This window comes from Candidozyma duobushaemuli, assembly GCF_002926085.2.
Source record: "Candidozyma duobushaemuli strain B09383 chromosome Unknown F_B09383, whole genome shotgun sequence".
Classification (NCBI taxonomy): Eukaryota; Fungi; Ascomycota; class Pichiomycetes; order Serinales; family Metschnikowiaceae; genus Candidozyma; species Candidozyma duobushaemuli.
In genome coordinates, this window is record NW_020289899.1 from 606,575 (window position 1) to 633,737 (window position 27,163).

Below are 27,163 nucleotides of genomic sequence, written 5' to 3' on the forward strand. Positions count from 1 at the left end.
GAGGAAATTTCATGAAGACATTGTAGTGAGAAAGTCAATTGAGTGGATGATACCAAATTTTTCAAGATTGAAAGGATGTTTCGCTATTGTTGAACCGGTACCGTGGTAGGTCAATCAATGGATGTACCATTGACCTTAATCCACCCCCCAAAACCCAAAATCTGAATATTTTCCTCTATTTTCTTCACCTAATATTCACCTCCACTTCAGCAAATCCCACTTGACCAAAATCCACATCACATCGTCCTCACCTCTTCACCGTATGGCTGCGAAATCGCGAAGCCATCGCTACCACCATGGGAAAGAAAGACAAAAAGTCCAAGGAGGACAAAAAGGCCCGTGCCGCAGAGAAGCAGAAGAAGAATAACCAGAAGGCCGAGCTGAAGCAGAAAAAGCAGGCCAAGAAGTCTGGAGAAGACGAGGAAGAGGACCAGGACATCGATGCAATCTTGGAGCAGTATGCCAAAGAACAAGAAGAGCTTCTTGCTGTGAAGGTGGATGTCGTGGATAGGCCGTCGAAACGACTCAACCCGGCAATGGTGGCCAGTCCTCTTCAAGGAAAAAGAGAATTGCTATTGTTTGGAGGTGAAGCCAACGAAAACGGTATGGCCAGGTTCTACAACGACTTGCACACCTACACCATCGACAACAACACATGGAGAAGGTACACCTCAAAGAACGCTCCTTTGCCTCGTTCTTCGCATGCTATGTGTGCCCATCCTTCGGGAATTGTGGTGATGTTTGGCGGTGAATTTTCGTCACCCAAGCAGTCCACCTTCTACCACTACGGCGATACCTGGGTTTTGGATGCTGAGACCAAGGAGTGGGAGAAGATTGACCAGAAGAAGGGTCCTTCGGCGAGATCCGGCCACAGAATGTGTGTGTGGAAACACTACATTATTTTGCATGGAGGTTTCAGAGACTTGGGTGTGCTGACTACCTATCTCCACGATATGTGGCTCTTTGATATTACCACACACAAATGGACTCAAGCTGAGTTCCCTCCCGCCCATCCTGTTCCAGATGCCCGCTCTGGTCATTCCATGGTGCCCCATCCTGAAGGTGCTGTGATTTACGGTGGATACTGTAAGGTCAAGGGTAAGAAAGGTCTGCAAAAGGGTAAGGTGCTCACGGATACGTGGTTGGTGAAGATGAAGGCCGATCCTAAGGGTATCCGCTTTGAAAGGAGAAGAAAGCAGGGTTTCAGTCCGTCGCCCAGAGTCGGCTGCTCCATGGTGTTCCACAAAAACCGTGGTATCATGTTTGGCGGTGTCTATGATTACGATGAAAGTGACGAGAAGATTGAGTCTCAGTTTTACAACACCCTTCAGTCTTACCAGGTGGAGGTCAACAGGTGGTACAACTTGACGTTGAAGCCTCGTAAGAAGAAGAAGCAGGAGCCTGTCAAGGAGAAGAACAACAGAGACGAGGACTTGGAGGATATCTTGAACTCGATTTTGGCCAAGGCAAACTTGAACGATGACGACGAAGAAACGGAGGAGGTTTCTCAGATTGAGCGTTTGAAGCAGCAGGAGGAACGAGAGGAGATGGAGAGCGACAAGGTGGAATTCCCTGTTGTGAACCAGCTTCCACATCCCCGTTTCAATGCCACAGCCTGTGTTGCTGACGACTCCTTGTACATCTTTGGCGGTATTTTCGAGAGAGGCGAACAGGAATTCAACCTCGACTCGATGTACTCCATTGACTTGAACAAGCTTGATGGAGTGAAGGTGTTCTGGGAGGACCACAGCGAGCTTGACAAGACTTATGTGAGCTCTGACGACGAGGGGGACGATGATGATGAAGAGGATGACGAAGAGGAGGAGCCTGAGGAAGCTGAAGAGGAAGAGGAAGAAGAAATCGAGGAGGAGGAAGAAGAAGAAGAAAACGAGGACGAGATTCCTGACCCTCGTCCATGGCTCCCACATCCAAAGCCTTTCGAAAACCTCCGAGCCTTTTACATCCGTACTGGCGCTCAATTCCTCGAGTGGTCCATTTCCAGTAACAGAGACGCCAGAGGTAAGTACCTCAAGAAGGCTGCATTTGATCTCTGTGAGGATCGTTTCTGGGAGAGAAGAGAGCAGGTGAGAATGGCCGAGGACCAGCTCGAAGAGCTTGGTGGTGTTGGCGAGGTGATAGAGAAGGATACACTGAAGAGCGGTAAAAGACGATAGATGATAGATTATATAGTACAAGGTTTATGCAAAGTGGATGCCCACCTGGTGGAAGGCGTAAAGAAGCTTGAGGAAGTCTGTCTGGTCGAGCTTGGCAGCACGCTTTTCGGCGAAATCGGTTTCTCTCAACACAGTTTCGATTTTTTCCTTGACGACGTCCTTCAAGTCCGTTTTGGAGTCGACCATCATGCCATCGTCAGCGTTCTGAGTCGCCAAAAGCGTCTTGTAGTTCTTCTCCAAGATCTCAATGACGTTGCTTGATTTGAAACCAGCAGAGATGGTCTTGTTTTTTCTCACAAACACAATTCGAAGCAAGCCGTCCCACTCGTTGAAGTCTATGTTGGGTCTAGGCTGTTTGATCTCGACTCTCACCACAGAGGACTCCACCTGAGGAGGAGGTCTAAAATTGTTCTTGCCGACCTTCATGATATGCGTGACATTGGCCCACATTTGAACGTTGGCAGAGAGACGACAGTACAAGGCGTCGCCAGGACGGGCCAAAAGACGTAAAGCGAATTCTCTCTGGAACATAAGAATGGACACTCTAGGAGGGTTGGGTTGGTTCAAGAGCTTGAAAACCAAAGGGGAAGAAATCTGGTAAGGAGTGTTCGAAATGCAAACGTCAAAGTACGGAAGCTCCGCCTTGATGAAGTCACCCAAGATGATTTCAAGCTTCTTCTGGTTGGGTGTACCAGCGACTCTCTTGGTAAGTTCAGCAGCCATTCGAGGGTCCATTTCCGAGGCAATAACCTTGCGTGCTTTTTCCAAGATTCTGACCGTCAAGTTACCGGTACCAGGACCGACTTCCAAGACGATATCACTGGGCTTGATTTGAGCCTTATCCACGATGCCCTGAGCCACAAGCGGGTTCTTGAGAATATGCTGACCGAGGTTTGTGTTGAACTTGAAAACCGAGTTCATGGCTTTATCGGCCGCCACGGTCTTGCCCGTGGGGTCTGGAGCAGACGAAAACTTCTTTTTAGCCACCTTAGCCATGGTGAATATTGGTTGTAGCGATGATCCGGCTCATCGCAGAGATAACCCATCGCACCTGTACACCAGGTAGCAGGGCCATTAGACATGGTTACCCATTTGGGAAGGATATCACAAGTTTATATCAATCGGCTAATTAAAATAGTGTTCTTTTTTAGAGAATATAGATGATGAGATGGCAATTAGGAATCTTGCAATCAGGTCACAGTACTTTACGTATCTGATGAGCTACAAGGCCAAAGGACCATCCCATAACCATTTCTAGCTACTTTAGTTTATTTTTGACACGTCAAATGAGACTTGAAGCTGAACGATACGTTAGAAAGCTTGAGTCGAGAATATTAGGTGGTGCGGTCTTTGGCATTACCGAACCCAGTTTGCAGCCATTACATAGTTTCGCAGCCATTCTCATTAACTTCCAGAGGTACATAAAACTTCACTGAGAACTTTCTTCTTCGTCGTCGATTTCGTTTTAACCAAGTATATCTCGAGCAGCCCGTATCAAGTCGTCTGCAGTGGTGCAAAGACTTTCAGCGCCGGCAAACCTAGAGTGTGATGGATTATCCAGGCCTCTCGATCTCGGTATGGAATCAGGCCCAGGATTTGAAGTAGACTCAGAAACGCCCTTCTTCTCATTCTTGTCATCAAGAAGTAAGTTCACCAGCAAGTGGCCTTGCGTATCGAGATGCATTTTCGTTTCAATGTTTGAGGAACCCTCATTTCGCAGCCATGCCCAATGGTGATCTAACTCTGGAAGCTTGATACCCAAGCACTTACTAAATTCCGCTGACTTGATTCCCAACGGTATCATCTTCCTAAACCCACCCTCCAACTCGTCTACTGCCGACCGTGCTTTGAGGGCCATACTAACGGCATTCTGAAACCCGCTGAACCCTTGAGACCCTGAAAAGTTCAATTCGAGGAGGAAGTCTTTCGATAAGGTGACTCTTTTCTGACAGCTCATGAAGCTCTTGATGAGGTTGCCGTAGTGCTCTTGTAGGATCATGTTGTTGAATCTCTCTGTTGTAGACTTGTCCCACTTCTGTGGTTTCAAATTGATGGGCTTTTTCACCAATTGCCACGAAGAGTCTCGAGAGCCTGGCACCGGCGGTTTTCGCTTTTCTCCTGGATGGTTGTTAGAATCATCATCTCTGGGACTACTTTTGGGTTTCACCTTCTCTGGTGCCAGTCTCAAGGAATGCTCATCACAATTGCCGGAACCTTTTCTCTGAGAATTTGGTACAGTTTCACTTTGAACAACTTTCTTTTCAAACTCAATTTTTTGTTTCAGACGCCTCCCTCTGATCCTTGGTAACACCTCAGAGCAGCTGATACTCTCCTCTGACGATCCATCCCACAACAAACATTCCACATTCGGTGATTTAACAGATCTCACAGGAAGCTTCACTTCAACTTCAGCCCGGTATCCCAAAAGTGCCTTCACTCTTGCCCTCATTGCCCTCCAGCCGAATCTGACCGCCTTGATTCTATGGTACTTCCACACATTGTTCAGGTAGTAGATACGCTCTAGTTCTCTTAAGTGCCAGCGGTCCAAGGTGGTAATTCTCGGTTTTGTGGGTATTCTTGAGACCTTAACCGGGGTCAGCTTTATAGGTTCTCGGGGAAACGGTTCTAGTTCCGTGGGTTTGTGAACAAGCACTGGGGTACCTTCTGGGACCGTAGGAAGTGTATCGGCAGTGGAGACCCTAGACCGATCTGGCTCCACTGATTCAAGAGATTCAATCACATAAGGGCTACTTGCGGCAAAAGCACTGAATATCTCGTCAATGACAGATTCGTCACTTCCTGGAGATAGTGGTGAAGAAGGCTGGTTTAAAGGAAGATCAAACACCGAGGAGCACAGACGGGGTCTGTATTTTCGGTGGTAAAACCCTTTCTTGTGCTTGAGGGTTTTGGAGGCGTAGCGCATGTTTTGTTGATTTTTCGAAGAAGAGTGGGAGTTTCAAGTGTTCGTGAAGCAGTAGTTTTTGGGTGCAAATACGTTTTCGCAGCCATTCTGAGGTAGACTAAGACCAGCAGAATTGCACCCCGGTCAGAAAACATACAGGCAGTAGTGACTCTTCCGGCGCCAATACTACCGAAGTTTTAAAGTTATCCCTTTTTTATTTTTTTGTTGCTTCGAAGAACCGTAACGCTGTCTCACTGGTACGTACTTTGGTCTGCGTTGCATACTACCCATCTAGGGTCTCCATAAGATTCACCCCACCCACCAAAAAGTTCTTATCAAAATCTATAGACCTTTTCTCCGAGATCCTTTAATCATATTGACAAATCACAAAACTGCCCGAATCCCTTTACCACAGGTCATCTCTGTGACCGTACCTTGTCACCTGCATGCACCCGTATCAGATCCATAAACAAAGCACGCTTTATCAACAATCACACACTTGGTCGATTGGACTTGTCCTGCTACTTATGGCTTTAACTTCTCAAACCTTCAGGATAAATAATGTCTCCGCCATGGGCCAAGCGCCACTTCGACTTTGCCGCTCTAATAGGAAGCGATCTAACAGACCTGAAGCATCAAGAGAGAGGTCTTCTGACGTTTGAGAACTCAAAAGCCGTGGCTATCCTTCTCGATGTCGAGCTGTATCTTCATCAAATCAAGGCTCTTTTTGATAAAGCCGAGGACGAGACCCTAGGATGGTACCATGAAGAACGTGCATTGGTGAGTACCCTATACAAGGAAGTCACCCTGATTGAGCTGTTTGTGGCTCAGACAATGGCGCTACCGGGGCTCTAGATACTAAGGAATTGCTGGGTCACCTCAAACATACGAGCGATCTTTTGGCCAAGGCAAAGCAGGCCCTTTTGCAGGCTCAGACCGCTGTGTCTATATCGGCTCAGTATCACGAATTACGATTTGACAGCATTAAGGAGATAAAGCGAGAGATTGGGACCTGTGACGACATCTACAACTCTTTGCGAGATGTGAAACTCTCGGAACTTCCAAACGACTTGAGCATGGAGAAGGTGGTGTCCAAGGTGAAGCTCACTGGGTCAGACAACAGCATAGATACGCCGATCATGGCGTTCTCAACCGAGGAAAGAGAGTTTTTCGAAAACTTTGAGCGCTTTGAAAGTAGACTTAAGCCCATCAGCATATCGATCAAATTTCTCGAGCATCGAATCGGCGAGTTCAAACAGCATTGTGGCATTATTTTCCCATCAGCCATCGCTGACGTGAACCAGGACTTCCATTCTCTTAGAAAATCCTGGAGAAAAGTCGTATCCGATTTCAGTGAACTACGAAGTTCTGCAATCGTTCTGCGCTGGCGTCACTTGTGCATGTTCCTCATTGATCTGATGGTAACCAAGCTAGATGAAATGGCCGAGAAGCTTAAGAAGAGCCAGGAAATGGGTGTCTCAGAAGTGAGTGACGAGCTAGGTATCTCATTCAAAATGTGTTCGAACGCCAACATGCTTCTACATAAAGCCATGGTGGACTATGTCGGTGATGATAAGGGCATACGAGATAGGTTTAGATTAGAAATTCGCCCAAAATGGACTGAAGTGAACGAACTTCTAAGTGGCTCCATAAGCATCGGCAAATCACCTGGTACTCCCAGGGGGTCCACTCCCGAGCTCGGTGAGGATGGCCTCAAGCCTGTCAAAATGATTCAAAAACGGACACCGCTGGCGTTGTCCGAGACCAAGAGATTGTCGTCTACTAATTCGCCTAATAATGGAGGCTTTGATCTTCGACTTGACGTCAATCCCTCTCCTAATGTACCTATCAGTGCTCAAAAGACAGATCGGTTTGTGGATTTGGACATAGAGCCTGGCCAGCTTCGAAGCTCGAGGCTACAGATGGCTCTTCTTGGACTCCAGCTGTCTCCCAAGGATGAAGAGGTGAAGCTATCGCAAGATGATAGCACGGAAACTCTCGTCCACCCAAAGACCCCAGAAACACATCCCAAAGAAGCGGTGTCTAATTACACTAGAATCCTCCAACAATTCAGTCAGAATTTCGATCCGCAGCCCTCTAAGATACCTATTATTGTTGAGAACTATATACAAATGAGGTTTCCGGTGATCAAAAAGATACCGGCGAAGGGATCACGCATACCCAGCATTAGTCCATCGCATCCAGTTTTCATATCACCGGACAGGCGACCTGAATCGAAGCAGCTCCCCATTCATTTAGCAAATCCATTGCTCAAGACGCCACATATGTCGCCTACAATGTTGAGGAGTCCGCCGCTGTTCACTTTGCCTAAGAAACGTATGAGTGGAAGAAGAGCATCCTCAACAAGTTCCCTGTTTGCAGGGGAAATGACGCCACAAGAGCGGTCTCGGGCGTCGCTGCTCACAATGAGAGCTGACAAACTCTCTTTGGCGGGACAGACCACGCCAAATTTGGCATATGAGACCGGTAGCATAGATGATGTCGAGCCTGCTCTTGACCGGTTGAGTTTACGTTCAACATCGCCTGATAGACCGGGTTCGTCTATTGGCTCCCGTTTCGACGAAAGTCATCTCTTGCAACCAATCAAATCAGCAAAGAAAGCATGGAAATAAACGGCTATTTCTCGTCCTCCTTTTTGTCGTCACGCTTCATGGTTTTACTGGTAAAGCCGTCCAAGAAGAAGTCACGACCAAAGATCTTGTACAAGACACTGTCCTTCTCCCTCTGCCATTTTTCCGCCTCCCCAAACTTCCTCACTTCCTTACCCTGGACGATCTCACCTTCCTGAACCTTTTTGGTGGACTTGCCCTCCACTCTTCTATAAAGCTCCCAGCCAGAGAGTGCCATGATGGGAATGGAGAAAAGGATCAAAAAGATACCATTGTATTGTTGTTTCACTGCTGTTGGGGCCTTTTTCCAATTGGGTCTGCCGGTTTTCACGAGCTCCGTGAAAAACTCATCTTTTGGGGTTGTCGGCTTCTTCGGAGGCTCATTGTTCACGACACGGCCTTCCTTGTGAAACGACGAGTTTGCAAACTTCCCCGGCTTCTTCATATCTGAGCTGATGTTGTATTTTCAGGAAAATGCAACTCTCATCTACAAAAGCGCTACATGAAGGTGCATGAAGCACTAAGAATACCCTTTTGGCATAGCGTTTGTGCAGTACACAAACAAGGGCTCATGAGATCTGTACTTAGCTGTCCCCGGATGATCCTCCCACCTTTTTCACCAAAATGATCAAGGACCTAATTTTCGAACGCATTAGCAAGTGCCCCAAGCCCGAGGGTGTGACCTACGCCTACGGCACCGCCGGTTTCAGAATGAAAGCTGATTTGTTGGACTACGTCAACTACACTGTTGGAATCTTAGCCCTGTTGAGATCCAAGTATTTGAAGGGCCAGACTGTCGGTGTCATGGTCACTGCTTCCCATAACCCTCCTCAGGACAACGGCGTGAAGGTTGTGGATCCTTTGGGTAGCATGTTGGAGAGCTCATGGGAAAAGTATGCCACTGACTTGGCCAATGCTAGTCATCCGGAGTTGGCGGGCGCCGTGGAAAAGCTCGTTAAGGAGTTGGGAATTGATTTGAACACCCCAGCCAACGTTGTGATTGCCAGAGACTCTCGTGAATCCTCCTCGAGATTGTCTGACGCTACAATTGCTGGCGTGGAGTCTATTCCAGCCTCTACCTTCACCGATTACGGTTTGTTCACTACACCTCAATTGCACTACGTGACACGTACTACGAATGATCCTGCCTTTGGCGTGACCCTGGAACAGGGCTACTACCAGAAATTGGCCGACTCCTTCAAGGAGATCTTCAAGTACGGGGGAGACGAAAAGGTGGAGATCACCGTGGACTCTGCCAACGGTGTGGGAGCTCCTAAAGTCAAGGATCTCTTTGAAAAGTACTTGAACGACGAGATCAGCTACTCTTTTGTCAACAACGACTACACTAAACCTGAATTGCTTAACTTCGATTGCGGTGCTGATTACGTCAAGACCAACCAGCGTCTTCCAAAGAACGTTTCCCCTACACCAGGCAAGTTGTACGGCTCATTTGACGGTGACGCAGACAGATTGGTTCACTATTACCAGACTGAAGACGGTACTTTCAAGTTGTTGGATGGTGACAAGATTGCCACCTTGATTGCCTTGTTCTTGCAGAGATTGTTGTCTAAGATCGACACTTCCAAACTCAAGTTGGACATTGCCGTTATCCAAACCGCATACGCTAATGGTTCTTCCACGAAGTACGTCTCGGATGTCTTGAAATTGCCTGTTCGTTGTACACCTACAGGTGTGAAGCACTTGCACCACGAGGCTGAGAAGTACGACGTCGGTGTTTACTTCGAGGCCAACGGCCATGGTACCGTCATTTTCTCCAAGGATGCTGAGGAGAAGATTTTTGCTCACGAGGCAGCCTCGCCTGAAGAAACTGAGGCGTTGAAGGTGCTCCAGCAGTTCACCAAGTTGATCAACCAAACCGTGGGTGATGCCATCTCCGACTTGTTGACTGTTTTGGTCATTCTTCACTACTTGAAGTTGACGCCAGAGCAGTGGGACCAAGAGTACACGGACTTGCCAAACAAGTTGGTGAAGGTGGTGGTTCCTGACCGTACTGTTTTCAAGACTACAAACGCCGAGCGGACCTTGGTGGAGCCCGCCGGAATGCAAGATAAGATTGATGAGATTGTTTCAAAGTACTCTGAGGGAAGATCATTCGTGAGGGCCTCGGGCACTGAGGATGCTGTTAGGGTATATGCTGAAGCTGACACCAAGGAGCATGCAAATGAGTTGAGTGAGGAGGTGTCAGCGTTGCTCAAGTGACTGGGCAAGGGAAAATTATAAAATGCACGATGAAATGATGCTCAGCTTCGTTTAAACTCTCCGGGAGTGACGAGCTTTCTGCCCAAAGACCATAAGCCCTTCTTCTTTCTTTTTGCTTTGGCCTCTAGCTTTCTGTACCAAGCTTCGTTGTCGCCGAATTCTGCTCCTATCTTGCCTTCATACACCAAGCCGAGTCCGTGACGGAGCATCTCTGCACTGACATCTTTTCTGCCAGTCCATTTCCAAACTTGAGCTCTTGCAACCACACGCTTGTATTGGTCAATGGAATATGGCGTGATGGTCACATAGCGATCAAGCAAGTAGCCTTTGAGCCATTCGAGTGCTTCTTTGGAGTATGGTTGTGCTGGCTTCCCAAAGTGGGCGTTTTCTGGTGCATCAACCCCACAAAGTCTGATCATTAACGTCTCATCTTTCAACTCCAGCGGCTTTGTAGGGATTTTTCGAAGCCATCCCCAGCCAGCAATGATCCCACCGGGTGTATGGAAAAAACGAAAGTTGTCTCCGTCTCCCACTCTGGTGACTTTTCCATACAAGTTGCGCTGACCATCAAGAATGTCATGGCTCAAGTCTAGGTAGCTTCGTATGCGGCGGATGTAGCGAGTGTAGAACTTATAAGAAAGAAGAATTGACGCAGTAGCTCCTGCTGTCATTAGAAGCACCTTAGGGTGCAAAAGTGACACCTTTTCTTCAGAGGCCATGAAAGCGTAGTAGATCAAAGCGATACCCAATCAATGGAAATGTCAACAATGGTCACGTGAACGAAGTTGATGGATCGAAGGTGATTGTGGGGTCAGAGTTGATGAAGGTAGAGTTAAGAGGGGTTCATTTTTGCTTATTTCATCGAAATTTAGCTTTTGGAGGGCAATGGATTGCTGGTGAGTAGATGGGGTTGTTGGTTGATGGAAACCGATGGTGCGTCTAGATCGTCCTTCTTTCGTGTGAAATGGAAATGCAAAGGGACAAAGTTGGTCTTAAGTGATTAATATTGAGTGAATTAGCGTAAAATGGGAATTTATAGTGGTCTTGTCAAAGTTTAGGATGTTGTGGTGGTGGTGTTCTCAACTTTCGCTTTTCGCAGCCAGATACTAGCACAATGGCTTGTTTGCTCATTCACCATGAACAGTGACTTCCAAATACTCAGAACTCAGGTTGGAGATGAATGCCACATTGGTTTCTCTTTAAAGGAACTACTGAAATAAAATTCAGGCGCTATGGGGTTAAAACCCCGTTGCTCTGAGAGAATCGCTGAACATTCATGGATCGGTCAACTAGTACACCGATATCCCAATGCAACACCGTGCCAAACCTTGATCCTAAAACTTAGCTCCTTCAAATCTTTCTACAACTCCGAATCACATTAAAAAAACCACTTCACCACACTACACCACCCCTTCCAACCTAAGACTTCTACACGATCTAGCCTCGCCTAGAGTTGCCGTGCTCTCCACCTACCACGGAAACCCAAAAATAACTCAAACACAGTGCCCGAGATCTTCCCCTTCTCCAAAGTACCAATAAAACCTCATCACCACAAAAAGCCCGATCCGCCTTTTTGGATCCCTCATTCCCGTTTCTGGGCATGGGCGGATGCTGCTGACCCAATAAGCGCCCTACCTACCATCTTAATTTCCATCTTCCCGGGGATCGCCTTCAAAAATCTCCATTAAAGCAACGTAACCATCACAAAACATTCATCTGAATCATCCATCTCTCACGCCGCTCCGTTATGGTCTTTCCCTTTTTGACATCACCAGGCCCTCACTACATTCGTGCCTAGTGCGCCTCACCATACTCCTCCTACACCATTTTCTTCCACACTCCTTTCGATTTTCCCCACCATGCTTCCTGACGGCGAGTACGACATCGACTTGTCGGTTCTAGGCTACGACAACGAAACTGCTACATCGAATGGACCGCTAGCTCTCCGATACGGCTTTGTTCCTGATTCCATGAGCCAGAAGGAGCCACTAAAGCTTTATAGAGACGACCAGACGTGTGTGCTTGAAGCACAGCTGTCCCTTCAGAAGGGAAAGGCACCTACTGTGATCTTCGAAGGAATCCAGCAAAGACAGCGAGCCGGAGCCAGCGGGTCGGGGCCAGACTCCTTCTACTTGGCTTTTGAAAAAGACCACAAGGGAGCCGTCAAGGTGCTGCTACAACAGCTCTCCAACACGATACGAATGAGCAAAAGCAGAAATGCCGACAAGTGGCGAACGGCGATTGCCGAGTGGCAGAAGGCGCCGAAGGATGGGATCTATATTCCTGAGGTGAAGGCACAGCAGCAGCAGGCTGCCACTGGGCCGACAAAGACGAATGGCGAGGTGAAGAAGCCCGTGAAGAAACCTACAAAGAAAGCGGCAAAAAGGCCGCCTTCAGCGACGCCCGATAAGGAGATCATCAACATGGAGGACTTTGAGGACTTGGAGAGCGAGTCCGAGACATCGAACCTCATGACGGGCAGTGCCCTCAAGGAAGTAGAGAAGCCGAAGCCGAAGCCACGGACGGCTAAGAGAGCCAAGAAAGACGGTGACGTGGATATGGACGACGACTTCAAGGACCTTGAAGACCAGCTCCAGGAGGTGTTGGAGTCGTCGGAGAGTCTGCCGAACGCCTTTGGCGAGAACTTTTCCGAAAGTGACGAGGATGACGATGATGGCGGTGCTCGGGAGCGGATTGTGATCAAAATGGCCGACGAGCCGGAGCCCGAGAAGAAGTCGTTCGGCCGAAACGGCCTGGACGCCAAGCAGGGCAAGCCCATGAGTCTCCGAGAGCTTTACGGCGACAGCAAAAACGATGAATTTAGCAGCAGCGAGGAAGAGTGAGACGACTCCGCTAGATGGCTGCAATTGGACGCTAGAGGGTTGAACCACCGAAAGACTCGGCAGATCCTACTTAATTTGGCAGACACCTCCAGCAGCTGCCTAGGCCAAGGATATTAAAAGGCTGATAGCCACGCAAATATATTCGGGCCATCAAATTGACGATGGTATTTTACATTTACTTTGTAGAGTCTTATCACCGCCGTAGAAGAGCTGGTCTCTGATTATCACAGTCCTCTGAAATTGCCATTCTGTGGCCACGGATTGTCAAGAACGGCCAAGATCGAAATCTGAACGAAAATACGAAATCACATTGAGCTCATTCCCCAACACCATTACCTCATGCTTCTGTCAATAGGGCTCACATTGTGCGCTTACTTCCGTTTCGCACATATTATCACCATGGATTCTTCCACATTCAACAGTCTCAGCAGCAGACTAACGAGACTAGAACTCCAGGCAGGAGAAAAGGACAAATCTGGTGTTTCCTTGACAGCACAGGTGCAAGATCTCCAGGCCAAAGTCGATGCACTTTACAAGTCCAATGCTGAGCTTCAGACGTTGGAGAGAATCATAGAAACCGTTAGAGACCCAAAGAAACACATTCCTGAGGTCAGAAACCGCAGCAGTGTTCCAGATGCAGAGAAACAGGAAGTGCTTTTGGCCAAGTTCCCGGCAATTCGGGAAGCCTACTCTAACTTGGCTGAACTCTCCACATTGGACATTCCAGCCCTTTCTTCTGAGGTCGTGAACAAAATTGACTTGGAGCTGGTGCATCAGAGACAGGAAGCGATTGAGGGCATCATGAGGGCATACCACATGTTGGTGGTGAAGAATACGCTTGTTTTTGAGAAGTACATGGCGTTGATGGAGCGAGAGAACTCGTTTTGGGTCGACGTGGAGCGCAAGCTCACCGCGATGAAGATTCGTCTAGACGAGTTGGAAGATAAGAAGCACTACGCATGATCTGCTGGCAGAAACATGGTTTAAATAGATATAAAAAAAATGGACGAGTCCGGATTCGAACCGGAGACCTTTCGCATGCTAAGCGAACGCGCTACCAACTACGCCACACGCCCATGGTGTGGGGATGTTTTGTACAGCGCTGTCTAAGAGGTGGATCAGCACGACAAAGAGATCACGTGATAAAGATATACAAAATATGCAAAATTCCTATGTTGGTACTGCACAATGAAGTGCCCCAGAGAGACATACGAAGACGAGAGAATCAAAGACTCCTCAGGTAAGTGAGACATCATATATTTTTTTTTTTTTTTTTTAAGATTGAAGCGCTGACCATGGGAGATTGACTTCTTTGCGTCCAACCAAGGCTGATGCTCGAATACCGTTCTTTTCAAGTGTGATGGATCCTGCTTGTCTCCAAGGTGTAACATATCGATGATTCCGTTAAAGATTTGTACGAGGGTATCCCACAGGGCGACCTCAACAAATTGGCGGCTAGAACTGATACTTTCATTTATAGAGTTCTTAGTGAAAGCATCGACACAAAGGCCCTTGATATGGTGCTTGCTCCATGCCTGACTTCCCTCGAAATGATCAGGCAATTATATGAAATCGGAGAGATGGACCAAGCGAGCAGGGATTTAACTCAATTGAAGGCTTTCCAGGAGAGTCTACAGGGCTTTAAATATTTTAAGCGCTACGAACAGATCTACAAGGATACGCCCGAATGGCTCGAGATCATCATTTGCACTCTCAATCCGCTCAGATACAAGGATAGAGACTTAAGACGCATGCTCAGGGCTCTCGATACGGCCGCATATGAAAGGGATGTTGAGGCTGCCCGTAAGAAAGCTGAATTTCCTAGGTTCGATGGAGCAGCCGCTCGATTGCATGTGGCTTTTCATAGACGGATCGCAGATGAGATTGAATTGCATCCCAAGGACGAGGTTAGACGGTGCTAATTTTGGAGCTGATTTTGATTTTGAAGGCTTTTTCGATCTGAGTAGCAGTGTCTTTGACGGACTCTGCCTTATTCCTGTCATAGCTAGTCATACAAAGTCGTAGCCGAGATCGTGCATCTGTTAGACGAATGAACAATTGAATGTTGATTTTTGCAGTAGCTTTAGTTTCATACGCTAAACTTAAAAAAGCTTATAGAGAACTTTATTGATAATCCATCAATAAGTATCTTTAAGGAAGAATCTGCTATGGGAATGTGTCTCACAGGAATGCTGCATGAGTGTACGACTCTAATTCCAAATTTGACTACCGAAACATAGATACTGTGGTATTAAAAAGTTTGTTAAAGGCTAATTCATCTTCAAAAAATTTAAATATCTTGCTGTCGTATAACTAGCAGCATGTGGAAACCCGTTGCATACCTAAGCCTGGTGTACGGGTGCGTCGTTGGCTGCCTCGGCTGCGAAAAGTAAACAACATCAAGACTTCAAACCTTAAGTATTGAGCACTTCCTACTACCGCCAGTACTCTACGCATCTTTTCACTCTGTTGAGCAACTAGAGCTGATCTGAAGCGCTAATACACAAAGAAGATGGAAAGTCCCCTGAAAAAGCCAACCTCGAGAGTCATCGAGAGACTCCAGGCTGAGATTGACGACTTGAAGAATGAAGCTGAGGAGCTCAAGATCTCCAACCAGTCGTACAAGAAGAAGAATGAGATTTTGAGTAAGAAGAATGAGTCTTTCGTCGACCAGTTGGCCAATGCCAAGCACGAAAACGATATGATTGGAGCTTTGTTGAAGAGAAAAGAGCGCAGAATTACCGACTTGGAGGAGGAGTTCGATGACGTCCACTCGTCCAATGAGAATCTCAAGCTCTCCAACAAAAACTTGAAGATCAGATGCGATAACTTGCAAGAGTCACTGTCTCTCTCTACAGCCGAACACGAGCGTTTGAAGATCGCCTACGACGCCTTGATAGCTTCTCAGCATGAATACAAACGCCACTACCAGCAAGAGTTGGACGGCATGTACCGCTTGTTTGATAACTACAAGAAAGAGCTGGCTAGGACAATCGATGATTTGTCTGCCAAGTTGGACAGCAACGACAAAGACTACGATGCGTTGCTCGAGAGCCTCATGTCCAAGCGGAAGCAAATGGACAATTTGAACGTGAACAAGACCAAGGCAATTTTGCAGCTTTTAGTAGCTTTGGCAAAGGCTGCAAAGTCCCACGGCGAGGAGTCCAAGGAGATCTTGCTGGAGAATGTGCAAGTTATTTCATCTCTTGTGGAGAAGCATCCAGACTTGCTGGGTAAAATCAAGGAGCGTGAACAAGTCGATGTTGATATTGACGCGCTTTTGCTGAATGCCAGCGAAAGCTTGAACACCACCTTCAGCGACTTGGATATCGAAAGTGCGGGCCGTTCCTCAGGACAGCGCAATGTGTCTCTGAGGAGAAGGAGAAACAACAATAACAACAGCAACAAGAGAAATCTGATGCGGTTGGAATCCCCAGACCTTGAAAACTCATCCCCACTCCCCAAGCAGCGCTTCAACCTGGCCGGCGGAAGCCGTTCTTCGAGTTCTTCAGGTAACAACTCACACAACAGATCTGGCAGCAGAGGCAACAGAAACTCACAACTTTTCCTTAATGAGAATTCCAATCAGCCCACCTCCAACAAAAATAAAAGAAGGCTGTTCTACGGTGGAAGCAGCAACTTCAATAGCAGCAATTTCAACAACGACAGAAAGCCGCTGAGAAAAATAAGCTCCGAGCCTGCCAAAGCCTAGCCTATGAAGCCTGGTCTAATTTTACATTCCTTCGTCTTGCTTATAGATACCCCAGATTCGAATATGATTTATTACAGTTCGTCTATCGTAAATGCACTTATGAGGTTGTCGCCGTAGCCCACGAACAACAACACTTCTTGTTTGGCTCTTCGAAGCCGAAGAAGCTCTTTTCGGGATGCGTTTTGAGGAGAAGCCTGAGGTGGATGATATAAATATGCACAGAGTGCTTTGGTAGTTGGTTTGGCTACTTCAGTCTGTTCTGTTTCGACCTTAATTCGTTCCACTCCTCTTTCCGATCGGCTGATTTCCTTCAAGTCTTTGGTGTAGCTTTTGAGTACGCCATCCCAGAAGATAATGTGGATCTCCTCGCCGATCTGGATATTCAGAATTCCAGCATGTCGAAGGTTGAAGGTGGAGATCTCGCATTCGGCAGGTTCAAAGTCGTCCACAACCTCAATTTTTGGCCGTCCTAGTAGCAGCCCAAGACCACTAGAAGGCTTCCTTGATGGTTCAGTTTTGACTTTCGCAGGTTCACTTGATCCCTCCTTCAAGAGCTCACCGATTGACACCACAATAAGCTTCTTGGACGCCGATCCCGTATAGAGCTTCTCGTCAGCATACTCAATTGAAAGCACTGGCTGTGGCGAGTGGCCGTTATATGAAAAGACCTCAGTCACTTTCAAGTCCTTATTGAGAACGAGCAGTTCCTTCGCCAGAGCTGTAAATTTCGACTCGTCTGTCAATCTGAAACCCTTCACTGTTCCCAGCTCATAACCCACAAAGAGCAAGGACCGCCCCACGAATCGTAGTTTCATGATAATGCCTTGACCGTCTCGCTTAGTCTCATCCACAGCACCAGTACCCACAGAGAAGCCTTGGACGACTCTGGAAAGACCCCATGGTTTCCCTGGTGCTGCTAGCTCGTAAATATCAAATTTCTCCGAGTCTGTCGTTGATGCCGTGGCCAATAGGCCGTCAACGTAGTCCACATTACAGAAGTTCAAGGCGTTCACTGGAATCTCCTCGTATTTCGGTTTTGGCAAACCTTCCCTTCCCATATATGCCAAATCCGGTTCCACAGAGAGACCTTCTGTGTTCCAGAACCGGATGGCCGAGTCCCGGCCATGTGTCAACAATCCATGGGGTGTTTTGATCAAGGTGATGATTTGCCCATCGTGAGCTTTCCAGAATCCTAGCGGTCTTTTGGTCACGAGACTCCACACGACGACCCAGCCGTCTCTGTCTGCAGAAACAAGGCCATAGGAAGTATCCAGAAATCCTGCAATTGGTGCCTTGTGGCCTCGTAGGGAGAACTGTCTGGTTACCATTAGTTCGCAGCCAGTGCAGGTGAGAGTGATGAGGTTGAGGAGTTGTATGGCTATGATTTGTGGAAGGATTGATCTAAGGCGACGAGGATTTGAGATTCACTGTTGCTCTATTTGGACCTGGATATCTGAATTGAGGGAGATTTGTGATTCTGAGTGCTTTTGAGAGGTATAGGTACACCCAAGAAATGGCTGCGAAATGCATTCGAGCAGTTTTGAGGAGTGAGGATACTCCAAGGAATAAAGCGATCATTTTCCCAGACTGACTTTCATTTCAATAAAGATCAGAAGGCAAAACGACTTGCTTAAAACCTGAATCATAATGGTATCGATTGAATGCCTCATTTGAAGAGCACTGTGGTTTGGGTTGGTTTAGAGCACTCAGGACTAGAATAGGTTAGAATGAAATTGCAGTATAATGCATTTGAGGTACTAAATGCTCCATTGTCTAGCTTCCGGATGTCATTGCCCCCAGGGGTTAGAGACGCAAGCGGCTGCAACTCTATGCTCTGGATATGAAGAAGAGTCCAAGCTGACTCTGTACAACATCGCAGCAAATGGACCAGTCTAGATATCTTCCAACAGTGCAGTGCCTTGAATCTCACTTATCCCATTGAGATTGCAATTGGTTCGGAAAGTTATAGCCTATTTGCTAACTTAATGTTGATGCAGCTCTGCAGACTCTAGAAGAAACAATTACCGATTAAAGGCCACTTGATTATGTAGAGGTGATAGAGAGTAAAGGAGTGAATCCAGAGAAGAGCAAATCGATCAGCGCTGGCGTTAGCATCTTACTTCGTAGAACAGCAAGCTTACTCAAGGATCCACTACGCCTATGCCAATCCAAAAATAATCACGATACAATATGAGAACGAAGTCTATAGTCGAGAGAAGACCGAAGTAAGTCCTTCCTTCCAAAAGTCACCATGTTATGTGACCATCAGTGCTCAAATACCTGGGATGAAAATCGTTATCAATCTTCACATGCACAGGGCCAGTAGGTGAGATCAAAGATTTCAAGTAATATGGAGCCATTGACCCAGGAGATTCTATCAATTCAATCAAAACCGAGTAGATAAAGCAAAATTTTATCAATTGACCAACACCACCTCTACATTCAACATCTCACGGCTAGCTCGTTACCCCACGTTTCACGCCAAACACCCCCAGATCATCCCTTCCTCCTCCAGCTGATCTTTTCCATCTCCAGCGCATTCCAAAGCTCTCAAACATCTAAATCAAAAAAATGCCCCTCGATCCAACGTTTTTGACGTGTCCCCACTGGATCGAGCCATTTCGCAGCCAACCTCGGTCCCCCACCCCACCAGCAACACCACAAAAACCGCCAAAGAGCAAGCCAACGAAGCGACTCCTCAACGATTAAAACATTGAGCCAGATTCTTCAAATCCCATTTAAAAACTTCTGCTGTAATCTTTTAAAAACATACCTTCCTTGCTACATCCCTGGATGCACCAATTGGACCACCTATAGCCCAACTTCCACGCCACCTCCCTAGCCCCACCTGCCAACCTTCCAACTCTATCCCCAAAACTCTTCCTTCACCCACCACCAGCACCACCCGCTGCACCTCGTTCTGACTTCTCACGAATTCCGTCTCTGACTCTGAACCGGTGCGCCGGTCCAACGGTGTCGCCGGTACAACCAACAAAAAACCACCACCTCTCCCCATAAACCGCCGCCTTCCTGCCTATGCGCCCCCTCCTTCACTCAATGCCGCCCAATTCCTCTCTTTTTTCTACTACTAGGCTGACAGCCCTCCTGCACCGGCGCGCCGGGCCTGGGGTATATCTACTCGACGTAACCACCCTCTTCTTTTGATGCTATCTACCCCGGCACTCTTCCGCCCCATCCAGTCAATTTTGCGTAGAAACGTTATCAGAATGGCCTCCAACTACAAGCAACCAGAGCACAAGCTCACCATGATTCCTGGCCCCATTGAGTTCAGCGACGCTGTCTTGGGTGCCATGGCTACTCCTTCTCAGGCCCACACCTCGCCTGAATTCGTGAAAACCTTCCAGAATGTCTTGCAGAACTTGCGTAAGGTGTTCAAGTCGACGGATCCTGAGGCCCAGCCTTACGTTGTTGCCGGCTCTGGTACTTTGGGCTGGGACGTTGCTGGTGCCAACTTGCTCAACAAGAACGACAAGGTGTTGGTTCTCCTGACGGGTTTCTTTTCTGACTCCTTTGCTGAGGCCTTGCAGGTCTACGAGGCTCAGGTTGACGTGGTGACGGCGCCTGTGGGCGACGTGGTGCCTCTTGACCAGATTGAGCAGCACTTGAAGAAGGAGAAGTACACCGCCATCACCATCACCCACGTGGACACCTCCACCGCTGTGGTTTCTGACGTGGGCAAGATCGCCGCTCTCGTCAAGAAGGTGTCTCCAGAGACTTTGATCATTGTCGACGGTGTCTGCTCCATCGGTGTGGAGAACATTGAGTTCGACAAGTGGGGCATTGACTTTGCCTTGACCGCCTCCCAGAAAGCCTTGGGCGCTCCTGCCGGCTTGTCTGTCTTCTACGCCTCCTCCAGAGCTGTCAACAAAGCTGTCAACAAGGAGAAGCCTGCTGCTTTCTTCGCCTCCATGAAGAAGTGGACTCCTATCATGAAGGCCTACGAGGGCGGTGGAGCTGCGTACTTTGCCACCCCTGCCATTCAGAACGTCACCGCCCTCAAGGTCTCCTTGGACGAGATCTTGGGCCAGGGCTTGGACGCCAGATACGCTACCCACGACGAGGCTTCCACCAAATTCAAGAACGAGCTCGAGGCTTTGGGCATGAAGCTCGTGCCTAACAAGGAGGTTGCCGCTCACGGTCTTACCGCTGCCTACTTCCCAGAGGGCGTTAACGGTCCAGACTTCTTGGGCAAGTTGGCCACAAAGGGCTTCACTGTCGCTGGCGGCATCCACAAGGCTTTGGTGGGCAAGTACTTCCGTGTCGGCCACATGGGCTACTCTGTCTACGAGGGCCACGTTGACCGTTTGCTTGCCGCTATCAAGGAGACCTTGGCTGAGTTGAAGTAGGTGCGCTGATTGTATGAACTGTCACAGGTATGGTCCGTGAACACGAATCAACCAGTGTAATATCAGAGACATGAATGAAGAGTATGAAGACGTATTGCAATTGTAGACGCCTCCATCTCTCGAAAATGAATACCACCTAATGCAATGAAAATCTCGCGGAATAGTCTGAAATTTCATCAGCTGTCTCTGGACGAGCCATGGCTGCGAATTCTTCAACCTATCAAACAGAGTAGTATGTTCGACACAATCAAAAGTTATAATTATACTAATCAATAAAAGCTCAACTTCAGAATAAGCCTCCCCAATACTTTAATTGTTTTAAGGCCACCCCGCTGATTTTTCACCTCCACACCACCATAACCCTGGCATCGCGCGTTAGATAAACACTTACAAATTCATCCTACTTTAATCATGGACATCGACCCGTACAACGTGCTACAGGTCGACAAGGAGGCGACGCCCCTTGCTATCAAAAAAGCTTACAAGAAGCTATCGCTAAAATTCCACCCTGACAAAATCCAACAAGTGAACCTGGATGTGGACAAGACGGTATTTCCCCAGATCCAGTTCGCCTACAGCATTTTATCTGATCCAGCCAAGCGCAGTCGATATGATACAACGGGACTGTTGGGATATTCAGGAGAAGAAGATGTTTTCGACTGGAAAGACTATTTTGCCCTGATGACGGAAAAGATCACCATAGACATGATCGAGGAGGACAGGGCCAAGTACCAGGGTTCTGATGAGGAGAAGGAGGACATTTTGCATAATTTCGCCTACTACGAGGGTGATTTTCTCCGGCTTTTCGAGGTGATTCCGCATTTGGAGTTTGACGAGGCTCAGGAGAGCAGGGTGTTTGATATTGTGGATGAAGCTTTGGTTTCAGGCGCCATCGACATGGACAAGAATATGCAAAAGACGTGGGACAAGTACAAGAAGCTGCGAAAGACGAAGGTCAAGCAGATGTTGAAGAAGTTGGCGAAGGAGGCCAAGCAGGCGGAGGAGATGTCGAAGAAGATCACGAAAAAGCCATTGAAGACCGAGGGAGACCTTGCTGCGCTTATTCAGAGGAAAAACGCTGGAAAATTGGATGATTTGATCAGCAATCTCGAAGCCAAGTATGGCAAGTCCAAGGGCAAGAAGCGCCAGGCGCCAGACCTTGATGATGAGGAGTTTGAGCGTATCCAGAAGTCGATGAAGAAGAAGCGTTAATAGGAATGCATAGACCGGTGGGGGAACCTAGCGGTGGATAAAGTGAGCAGTAGATGATGAGTTGAGGAATGTTCCGAGGGAAACAAGTATAGATATGGAAATATTGGCTTTTAGTTATGCACCAAGGTGATTCCATTGAAATTTTATGTGATTGTAGTACGTCTGCAACAGTAACAAGACGTGGTTTGCACATTTGCACCGCTTACTGAAAAGTAGATGCTAGCAGCATAAAAAGGCGTAGTGAAACCCTTCTGAAAGCTTGGTGAGACATTTCATTGAATCCGATACCCAAAGTGTACCAGAATTCAAAGACCATATCGAATGGTCTCACACAAAGCTGCATTTCCAACGTAGTCAAGATGAATAGAACCTAGATTTCTAAATTCACCGCCAAATGCCACCATTTTCAACTCGACCACTTCAACAATGCACCATAACACTAGAAACACGCGAAAACACGCCCACCAATCAAGCCTTCCTCAACCAACTCAAGAGAAAAAGCTAATACATCTTGAATTTGCTTTAACGAAAAAGAGGAATTCTTTCCCTATTTATACCCTTGATGCTCCGGCGTGCTGGGATCCATCTTCCGTCTCTTCTTCTCAGCCGTACCCGTGCGCGATCGCGTCTTTCTACAACTACCAGTTCTTCAGAACCAAAACATACAAGATGTCCGACTTTTCCGACGAGGATTTTCTGGACGAGTCATTCTCCGACATTGAAGTCGTGCCTAAGAAAAAATCAAAGTCTTCCAAAACGCCTCTTCTGGATTCTTCAAACACAACACCCACATCCAATGGAGGAGCCAGTCTGGGGCATCAGCTCAGTACCAGAAATTGTCTCAGCTCGAACATATCTTGAAACGTCCTGATACGTATATTGGGTCTGTGGAGAAGAATGATGTTGAGATCTGGCACTTTGACGCGGAAACGGAGACCATGAAGTTCTCCAAAGTGACCTTTGTCCCTGGTCTCTACAAGATCTTCGATGAAATCTTGGTTAACGCCGCCGATAACAAGATCAGAGATCCGAAAATGAAGAACATCAAGGTTGATATCGACCCTGAAAATAACAAGATCTCCGTCATGAACGACGGTAAGGGTATCCCTGTTGAGGTCCACGACAAGGAGAAGATGTACATTCCAGAGATGATCTTTGGTAACTTGCTTACGTCATCCAACTACGACGACGACCAGAAGAAGGTGGTGGGTGGTAGAAACGGTTTCGGTGCTAAGCTTTGTAATATCTTCTCCACCGAGTTCACCGTGGAGACATCGGATCAAAACACAAAGCTTGTGTATGAGCAGACGTGGACCAACAATATGTCCAAGGTGTCCAAACCTAGAATCACGAAAGCCAAAAACAAGAAGGAATACACCAAGGTTACGTTTAGACCTGACTTGTCCAAGTTCAATATGGACTCTCTTGATAGCGACATCCTTTCAGTGCTTCGCAGACGTGTCTACGATTTGTGTGGTACCGTGAAGGACTGTAACGTCTATTTAAATGAGAAGAAGCTCAGTATCCGTAACTTCAAAAACTATGTGGAGATGTACGTCAAGGCAATCCAGGAGCGCTCTCCAGACTTGGCCATTGAAACCGAGGCAAACAACCGCACAACCATAGTCCACGAAGTTATCAATGACAGATGGGAATTGGCGTTCGCTGTCAGTGATGGTAACTTCAACCAGGTCAGTTTTGTCAACTCCATCGCTACTACAGCAGGCGGAACACATGTAAAATACGTCTCCGATCAAATCATCAACAAGCTTATGGATGAGCTCAACAAAGGTAAGAAGGGTAAAAAAGCCATGATCAAGCCACAACAAATCAAAAGTCACATTTTCATCTTCATCAACTGTTTGATCGAGAACCCAGCATTTACGTCTCAGACTAAGGAGCAGCTTACCACAAGGCCATCTGAATTCGCATCCAAGGCCAAGGATAAAATCGTCATCAGTGACCAGTTTATCAAGAAGCTCTCCAAGACAAGCATCATCGAGGCTATCCAGACCATCGTGGATGCCAACGAGGGCAAGGCCTTGCAAAAGGATGACGGTAAGAGGAGAACGCGTATTAAAGGGCAGGCAAAGCTTGTGGATGCCAATAAAGCCGGTACAAAGGAAGGCTACAAGTGTACTCTTATTTTGACTGAGGGTGATTCTGCCAAGTCTTTGGCCGTTGCCGGTCTATCAGTCGTTGGAAGAGATTACTATGGCTGTTTCCCTCTCCGTGGTAAATTGTTGAACGTGAGAGACGCCTCTACCGAAATGATCGCTAAGAATGCTGAAATTACTGCTTTAAAACAAATTATCGGGTTGCAACACAGGAAAGCCTACAATCGTGATAATATCAAAGATTTGAGATACGGCCACGTTATGATCATGACAGATCAGGATCATGATGGTTCGCATATCAAGGGTTTGCTTATCAACTTCTTTGAAACCAGTTTCCCAGGTTTGCTTAACATCGATGAGTTCCTTCTTGAATTCATTACTCCAATTGTTAAAGTATCCATCAAGAGCAGAGGTAGAGCTGGAGACACAAAGATTCCCTTCTACTCGATGCCAGAGTTTGAGCAATGGAGAGAAACGGAGGGTAAGAACTGTCGCTGGACTCACAAATACTACAAGGGTTTGGGTACCTCCACAACGACAGAGGCCAGGGAGTACTTCTCGAAGTTGGATAAGCACTTGAAGTATTTCCATGCCCTTCAAGATGATGATTCGAGTTTGATTGATTTGGCTTTCTCAAAAAAGAAAGCTGATGACCGTAAGGAATGGTTACAGGGTTTCCAGCCTGGTACATACCTTGACTCTGACTTGTCTGTTATCCCTATTAGTGATTTCATCAACAGAGAATTGATTTTGTTCTCCATGGCAGACAACATCAGATCCATTCCCTCGGTATTGGATGGTTTCAAACCAGGTCAGCGTAAAGTTATGTTCGGTTGCTTCAAGAGAAATTTGAAGAACGAGATGAAGGTTGTGAACTTGGCCGGTTATATCAGTGACAAGACAGGCTATCATCACGGTGATCAGTCTTTGGTCCAGACCATTATTGGTTTGGCGCAGAACTTCATTGGCTCAAATAACTTGAATCTTCTTAAACCAAACGGTGGTTTTGGTACCAGAGCTGCCGGCGGTAAAGATTTTTCTGCTGCAAGATATATCTTCACTGAGTTGACGGAAATTACCAGAAAAATCTTTAACCCATTGGATGATCCATTATATACATACGTGCAAGATGATGCCCAAACTGTGGAGCCTGAGTGGTACTTGCCGGTTATTCCAATGGTTTTGGTGAATGGTGCTGATGGTATTGGTACTGGTTGGTCTACCAACGTCCCTTCCTTCAATCCTCTTGATATCGTTGCCAACATCAAGAGACTTATGGATGGTGAAGAGATTCAGGAAATGCTCCCATGGTATAAAGGATGGGAAGGTGACGTGCACAAGATTGGTGAAGGTAAGTTCAAACTCACTGGTCGTATCGAGCAAATTGACGAGAAGACCTTGGAAATCACAGAAATTCCAGTGAAGTCATGGACAAACAACGTGAAGGAGTTCTTGTTGGATGCTGTCAACTCGGATAAACCCTGGATCAAGGATATGGAGGAGCAGCATGCTGCCGGTATCCGTTTCGTGATCAAATTGACCCCAGCTGAGATGGAAAAATCCCACCAGATTGGATTGCTCGAAAGATTCAAGTTGATCTCGACTGTTTCCACTGGTAACATGGTCGCTTTTGACCCAGCTGGTAGAATCAAGAAATACGAGAGCGCCAGCGAAATCTTGCGTGACTTCTACTTCGTCCGTTTGGAATACTATCAGAAGCGTAAGGATCACTTATCCGAGGACTTGCTGAACCAGTTGGTCAGATTGAGTGAGCAAGCACGTTTCATTAAATTGATCATCGACAAGGAGTTGACTGTGTCGAACAAGAAGAGAAGTATCTTGGTGGAAAGCTTGATGGAATTCAACTTTGCCAGGTTTGATAAGCAAGGTAAGAGAGTTAATGTCGAGCAAAGAAGCGACTTGTTTGTTGAAGCCGAGGAAGCCTTGCAGGAAGAAGAGGAGGAAGTTGGTGACGTCAGTCTCTTGAACTCCAGAGGTATCAACGACTTGGAGGAAGAAGACGAAAGTGAGCACAAGCCAGAGAACATCTACACTCAATATGACTATTTGCTTGGAATGTCGCTCTGGTCTTTGACTAGAGAGAGATACGAAAAGTTGTTGAACCAGCGTGACGAAAAGGAGAGCGAGCTCAACACGCTTTTGGGCAAGAGCGCCAAGGACTTGTGGAACGAGGACCTTGAAGTATTCGTCACTGCCTGGGAGAAGTTCTTGGACGAAGACGAAAAGGAGAGGAATAGCTTGATTGCGGGCAAGGGCACCAAAGCCACCAAGAGAAGGCGGAAGGCTGTGAAGGACGAAGATGAGGACTACGGAGCTCCGAAGAAGAAGACCAAAAAGGCTGTGCCTAAGCTGAACAGTAGCACTCCCAAGCCAACTGTGAAGAAAGAGGCCACTGAAGGAGTCAGCAAGCCCAAGAAGACCCAGGGCCAGCTTCCATTCGGCAAGAAGGAACTGCCCCAGGAGCTGCCTAAAGAGGCACCCGAAGATAATCTTCTTACCTTCTTCAGCAAGCCGAAGGCCTCGAAAAAGAAGCCTGAGTCCAAGGGAAGCAGAAGCCTGATGTTTGGCGACAGTTCGGACGATGACCTCATCGAGCAAGTGAGCCAGACTATCGATGGGGACGAAGACTCGTCTTCCAGCAAATCCGCTCATGCGGTCTCGACGCCAGAGCCTCAAGCTGTATCGGCGAAACCAAAGAGCAAATCAAAGGCCAAACAGACCGTGGATGATGAGCTCGATGACTTGATGATTGTCGGGGAAAACTCTCCGCCAAGAAAGAGGAGAACGCCGGTGAGCTACCAAATAGAAGAGTTGAGCGAGTCGGAGGCAGAAGCTTCGTCGGAAGATTACACTGACGATGAGTAATAGTCCATTTTGCATTGGGGGAAAGCGCAAGAGTTCGTCTGCAGCAAGTGTCACGGTTGCCAGACCAGACTTCGAGGCGGCACCAAGCGTGTGTTGGACC

The 27,163-nt window shown here is 47.3% G+C and overlaps 14 protein-coding genes and 1 non-coding gene across 15 annotated transcripts; 9 read left to right on the forward strand and 6 right to left on the reverse strand. All coding sequences in view use genetic code 12, as the record gives it.

Annotated features, from left to right (window-relative positions):
- Positions 1-296: 296 nt before the first annotated feature.
- Positions 297-2,174, forward strand: CXQ87_004932 (uncharacterized protein; the record flags this gene model as incomplete). Its single annotated transcript, XM_025483364.1, has 1 exon — positions 297-2,174. One exon carries the CDS (start codon positions 297-299, stop codon positions 2,172-2,174), a length of 1,878 nt encoding a protein of 625 aa, XP_025337577.1.
- A 24-nt stretch (positions 2,175-2,198) lies between these two features.
- DIM1 (putative dimethyladenosine transferase) lies at positions 2,199-3,170 on the reverse strand (the record flags this gene model as incomplete). The annotated part of the gene is made up of 1 exon (XM_025483365.1): positions 2,199-3,170. The coding sequence occupies one exon, from the start codon at positions 3,168-3,170 to the stop codon at positions 2,199-2,201; it is 972 nt and encodes a 323-aa protein (XP_025337578.1).
- A 469-nt stretch (positions 3,171-3,639) lies between these two features.
- Positions 3,640-5,097, reverse strand: CXQ87_004934 (uncharacterized protein; the record flags this gene model as incomplete). Its single annotated transcript, XM_025483366.1, has 1 exon — positions 3,640-5,097. The coding sequence occupies one exon, from the start codon at positions 5,095-5,097 to the stop codon at positions 3,640-3,642; it is 1,458 nt and encodes a 485-aa protein (XP_025337579.1).
- Positions 5,098-5,637: 540 nt separating this feature from the next.
- Positions 5,638-7,624, forward strand: KAR9 (Kar9p; the record flags this gene model as incomplete). Its single annotated transcript, XM_025483367.1, has 3 exons — positions 5,638-5,877; positions 5,940-7,577; positions 7,604-7,624. The coding sequence occupies 3 exons, from the start codon at positions 5,638-5,640 to the stop codon at positions 7,622-7,624; spliced, it is 1,899 nt and encodes a 632-aa protein (XP_025337580.1).
- An 89-nt stretch (positions 7,625-7,713) lies between these two features.
- CXQ87_004936 (uncharacterized protein) lies at positions 7,714-8,151 on the reverse strand (the record flags this gene model as incomplete). Its single annotated transcript, XM_025483368.1, has 1 exon — positions 7,714-8,151. One exon carries the CDS (start codon positions 8,149-8,151, stop codon positions 7,714-7,716), a length of 438 nt encoding a protein of 145 aa, XP_025337581.1.
- A 179-nt stretch (positions 8,152-8,330) lies between these two features.
- Positions 8,331-9,926, forward strand: AGM1 (phosphoacetylglucosamine mutase; the record flags this gene model as incomplete). The annotated part of the gene is made up of 1 exon (XM_025483369.1): positions 8,331-9,926. One exon carries the CDS (start codon positions 8,331-8,333, stop codon positions 9,924-9,926), a length of 1,596 nt encoding a protein of 531 aa, XP_025337582.1.
- Positions 9,927-9,967: 41 nt separating this feature from the next.
- CXQ87_004938 (uncharacterized protein) lies at positions 9,968-10,645 on the reverse strand (the record flags this gene model as incomplete). Its single annotated transcript, XM_025483370.1, has 1 exon — positions 9,968-10,645. One exon carries the CDS (start codon positions 10,643-10,645, stop codon positions 9,968-9,970), a length of 678 nt encoding a protein of 225 aa, XP_025337583.1.
- Positions 10,646-11,785: 1,140 nt separating this feature from the next.
- On the forward strand, positions 11,786-12,769 carry CXQ87_004939 (uncharacterized protein; the record flags this gene model as incomplete). Its single annotated transcript, XM_025483371.1, has 1 exon — positions 11,786-12,769. The coding sequence occupies one exon, from the start codon at positions 11,786-11,788 to the stop codon at positions 12,767-12,769; it is 984 nt and encodes a 327-aa protein (XP_025337584.1).
- Positions 12,770-13,168: 399 nt separating this feature from the next.
- Positions 13,169-13,732, forward strand: CXQ87_004940 (uncharacterized protein; the record flags this gene model as incomplete). Its single annotated transcript, XM_025483372.1, has 1 exon — positions 13,169-13,732. The coding sequence occupies one exon, from the start codon at positions 13,169-13,171 to the stop codon at positions 13,730-13,732; it is 564 nt and encodes a 187-aa protein (XP_025337585.1).
- Positions 13,733-13,772: 40 nt separating this feature from the next.
- CXQ87_004941 lies at positions 13,773-13,845 on the reverse strand. Its single transcript has one exon. It is a non-coding gene; the product is annotated as a tRNA-Ala (tRNA).
- Positions 13,846-13,957: 112 nt separating this feature from the next.
- On the forward strand, positions 13,958-16,481 carry SHE3 (She3p; the record flags this gene model as incomplete). The annotated part of the gene is made up of 3 exons (XM_025483373.1): positions 13,958-14,009; positions 14,180-14,684; positions 15,314-16,481. 3 exons carry the CDS (start codon positions 13,958-13,960, stop codon positions 16,479-16,481), a joined length of 1,725 nt encoding a protein of 574 aa, XP_025337586.1.
- Positions 16,482-16,552: 71 nt separating this feature from the next.
- CXQ87_004943 (uncharacterized protein) lies at positions 16,553-17,809 on the reverse strand (the record flags this gene model as incomplete). The annotated part of the gene is made up of 1 exon (XM_025483374.1): positions 16,553-17,809. One exon carries the CDS (start codon positions 17,807-17,809, stop codon positions 16,553-16,555), a length of 1,257 nt encoding a protein of 418 aa, XP_025337587.1.
- A 1,899-nt stretch (positions 17,810-19,708) lies between these two features.
- CXQ87_004944 (pyridoxal-phosphate-dependent aminotransferase family protein) lies at positions 19,709-20,848 on the forward strand (the record flags this gene model as incomplete). The annotated part of the gene is made up of 1 exon (XM_025483375.1): positions 19,709-20,848. The coding sequence occupies one exon, from the start codon at positions 19,709-19,711 to the stop codon at positions 20,846-20,848; it is 1,140 nt and encodes a 379-aa protein (XP_025337588.1).
- Positions 20,849-21,259: 411 nt separating this feature from the next.
- Positions 21,260-22,060, forward strand: CXQ87_004945 (uncharacterized protein; the record flags this gene model as incomplete). Its single annotated transcript, XM_025483376.1, has 1 exon — positions 21,260-22,060. One exon carries the CDS (start codon positions 21,260-21,262, stop codon positions 22,058-22,060), a length of 801 nt encoding a protein of 266 aa, XP_025337589.1.
- A 669-nt stretch (positions 22,061-22,729) lies between these two features.
- Positions 22,730-27,063, forward strand: TOP2 (DNA topoisomerase 2; the record flags this gene model as incomplete). Its single annotated transcript, XM_025483377.1, has 2 exons — positions 22,730-22,806; positions 22,866-27,063. 2 exons carry the CDS (start codon positions 22,730-22,732, stop codon positions 27,061-27,063), a joined length of 4,275 nt encoding a protein of 1,424 aa, XP_025337590.1.
- Between the last annotated feature and the right edge of the window lie 100 nt (positions 27,064-27,163).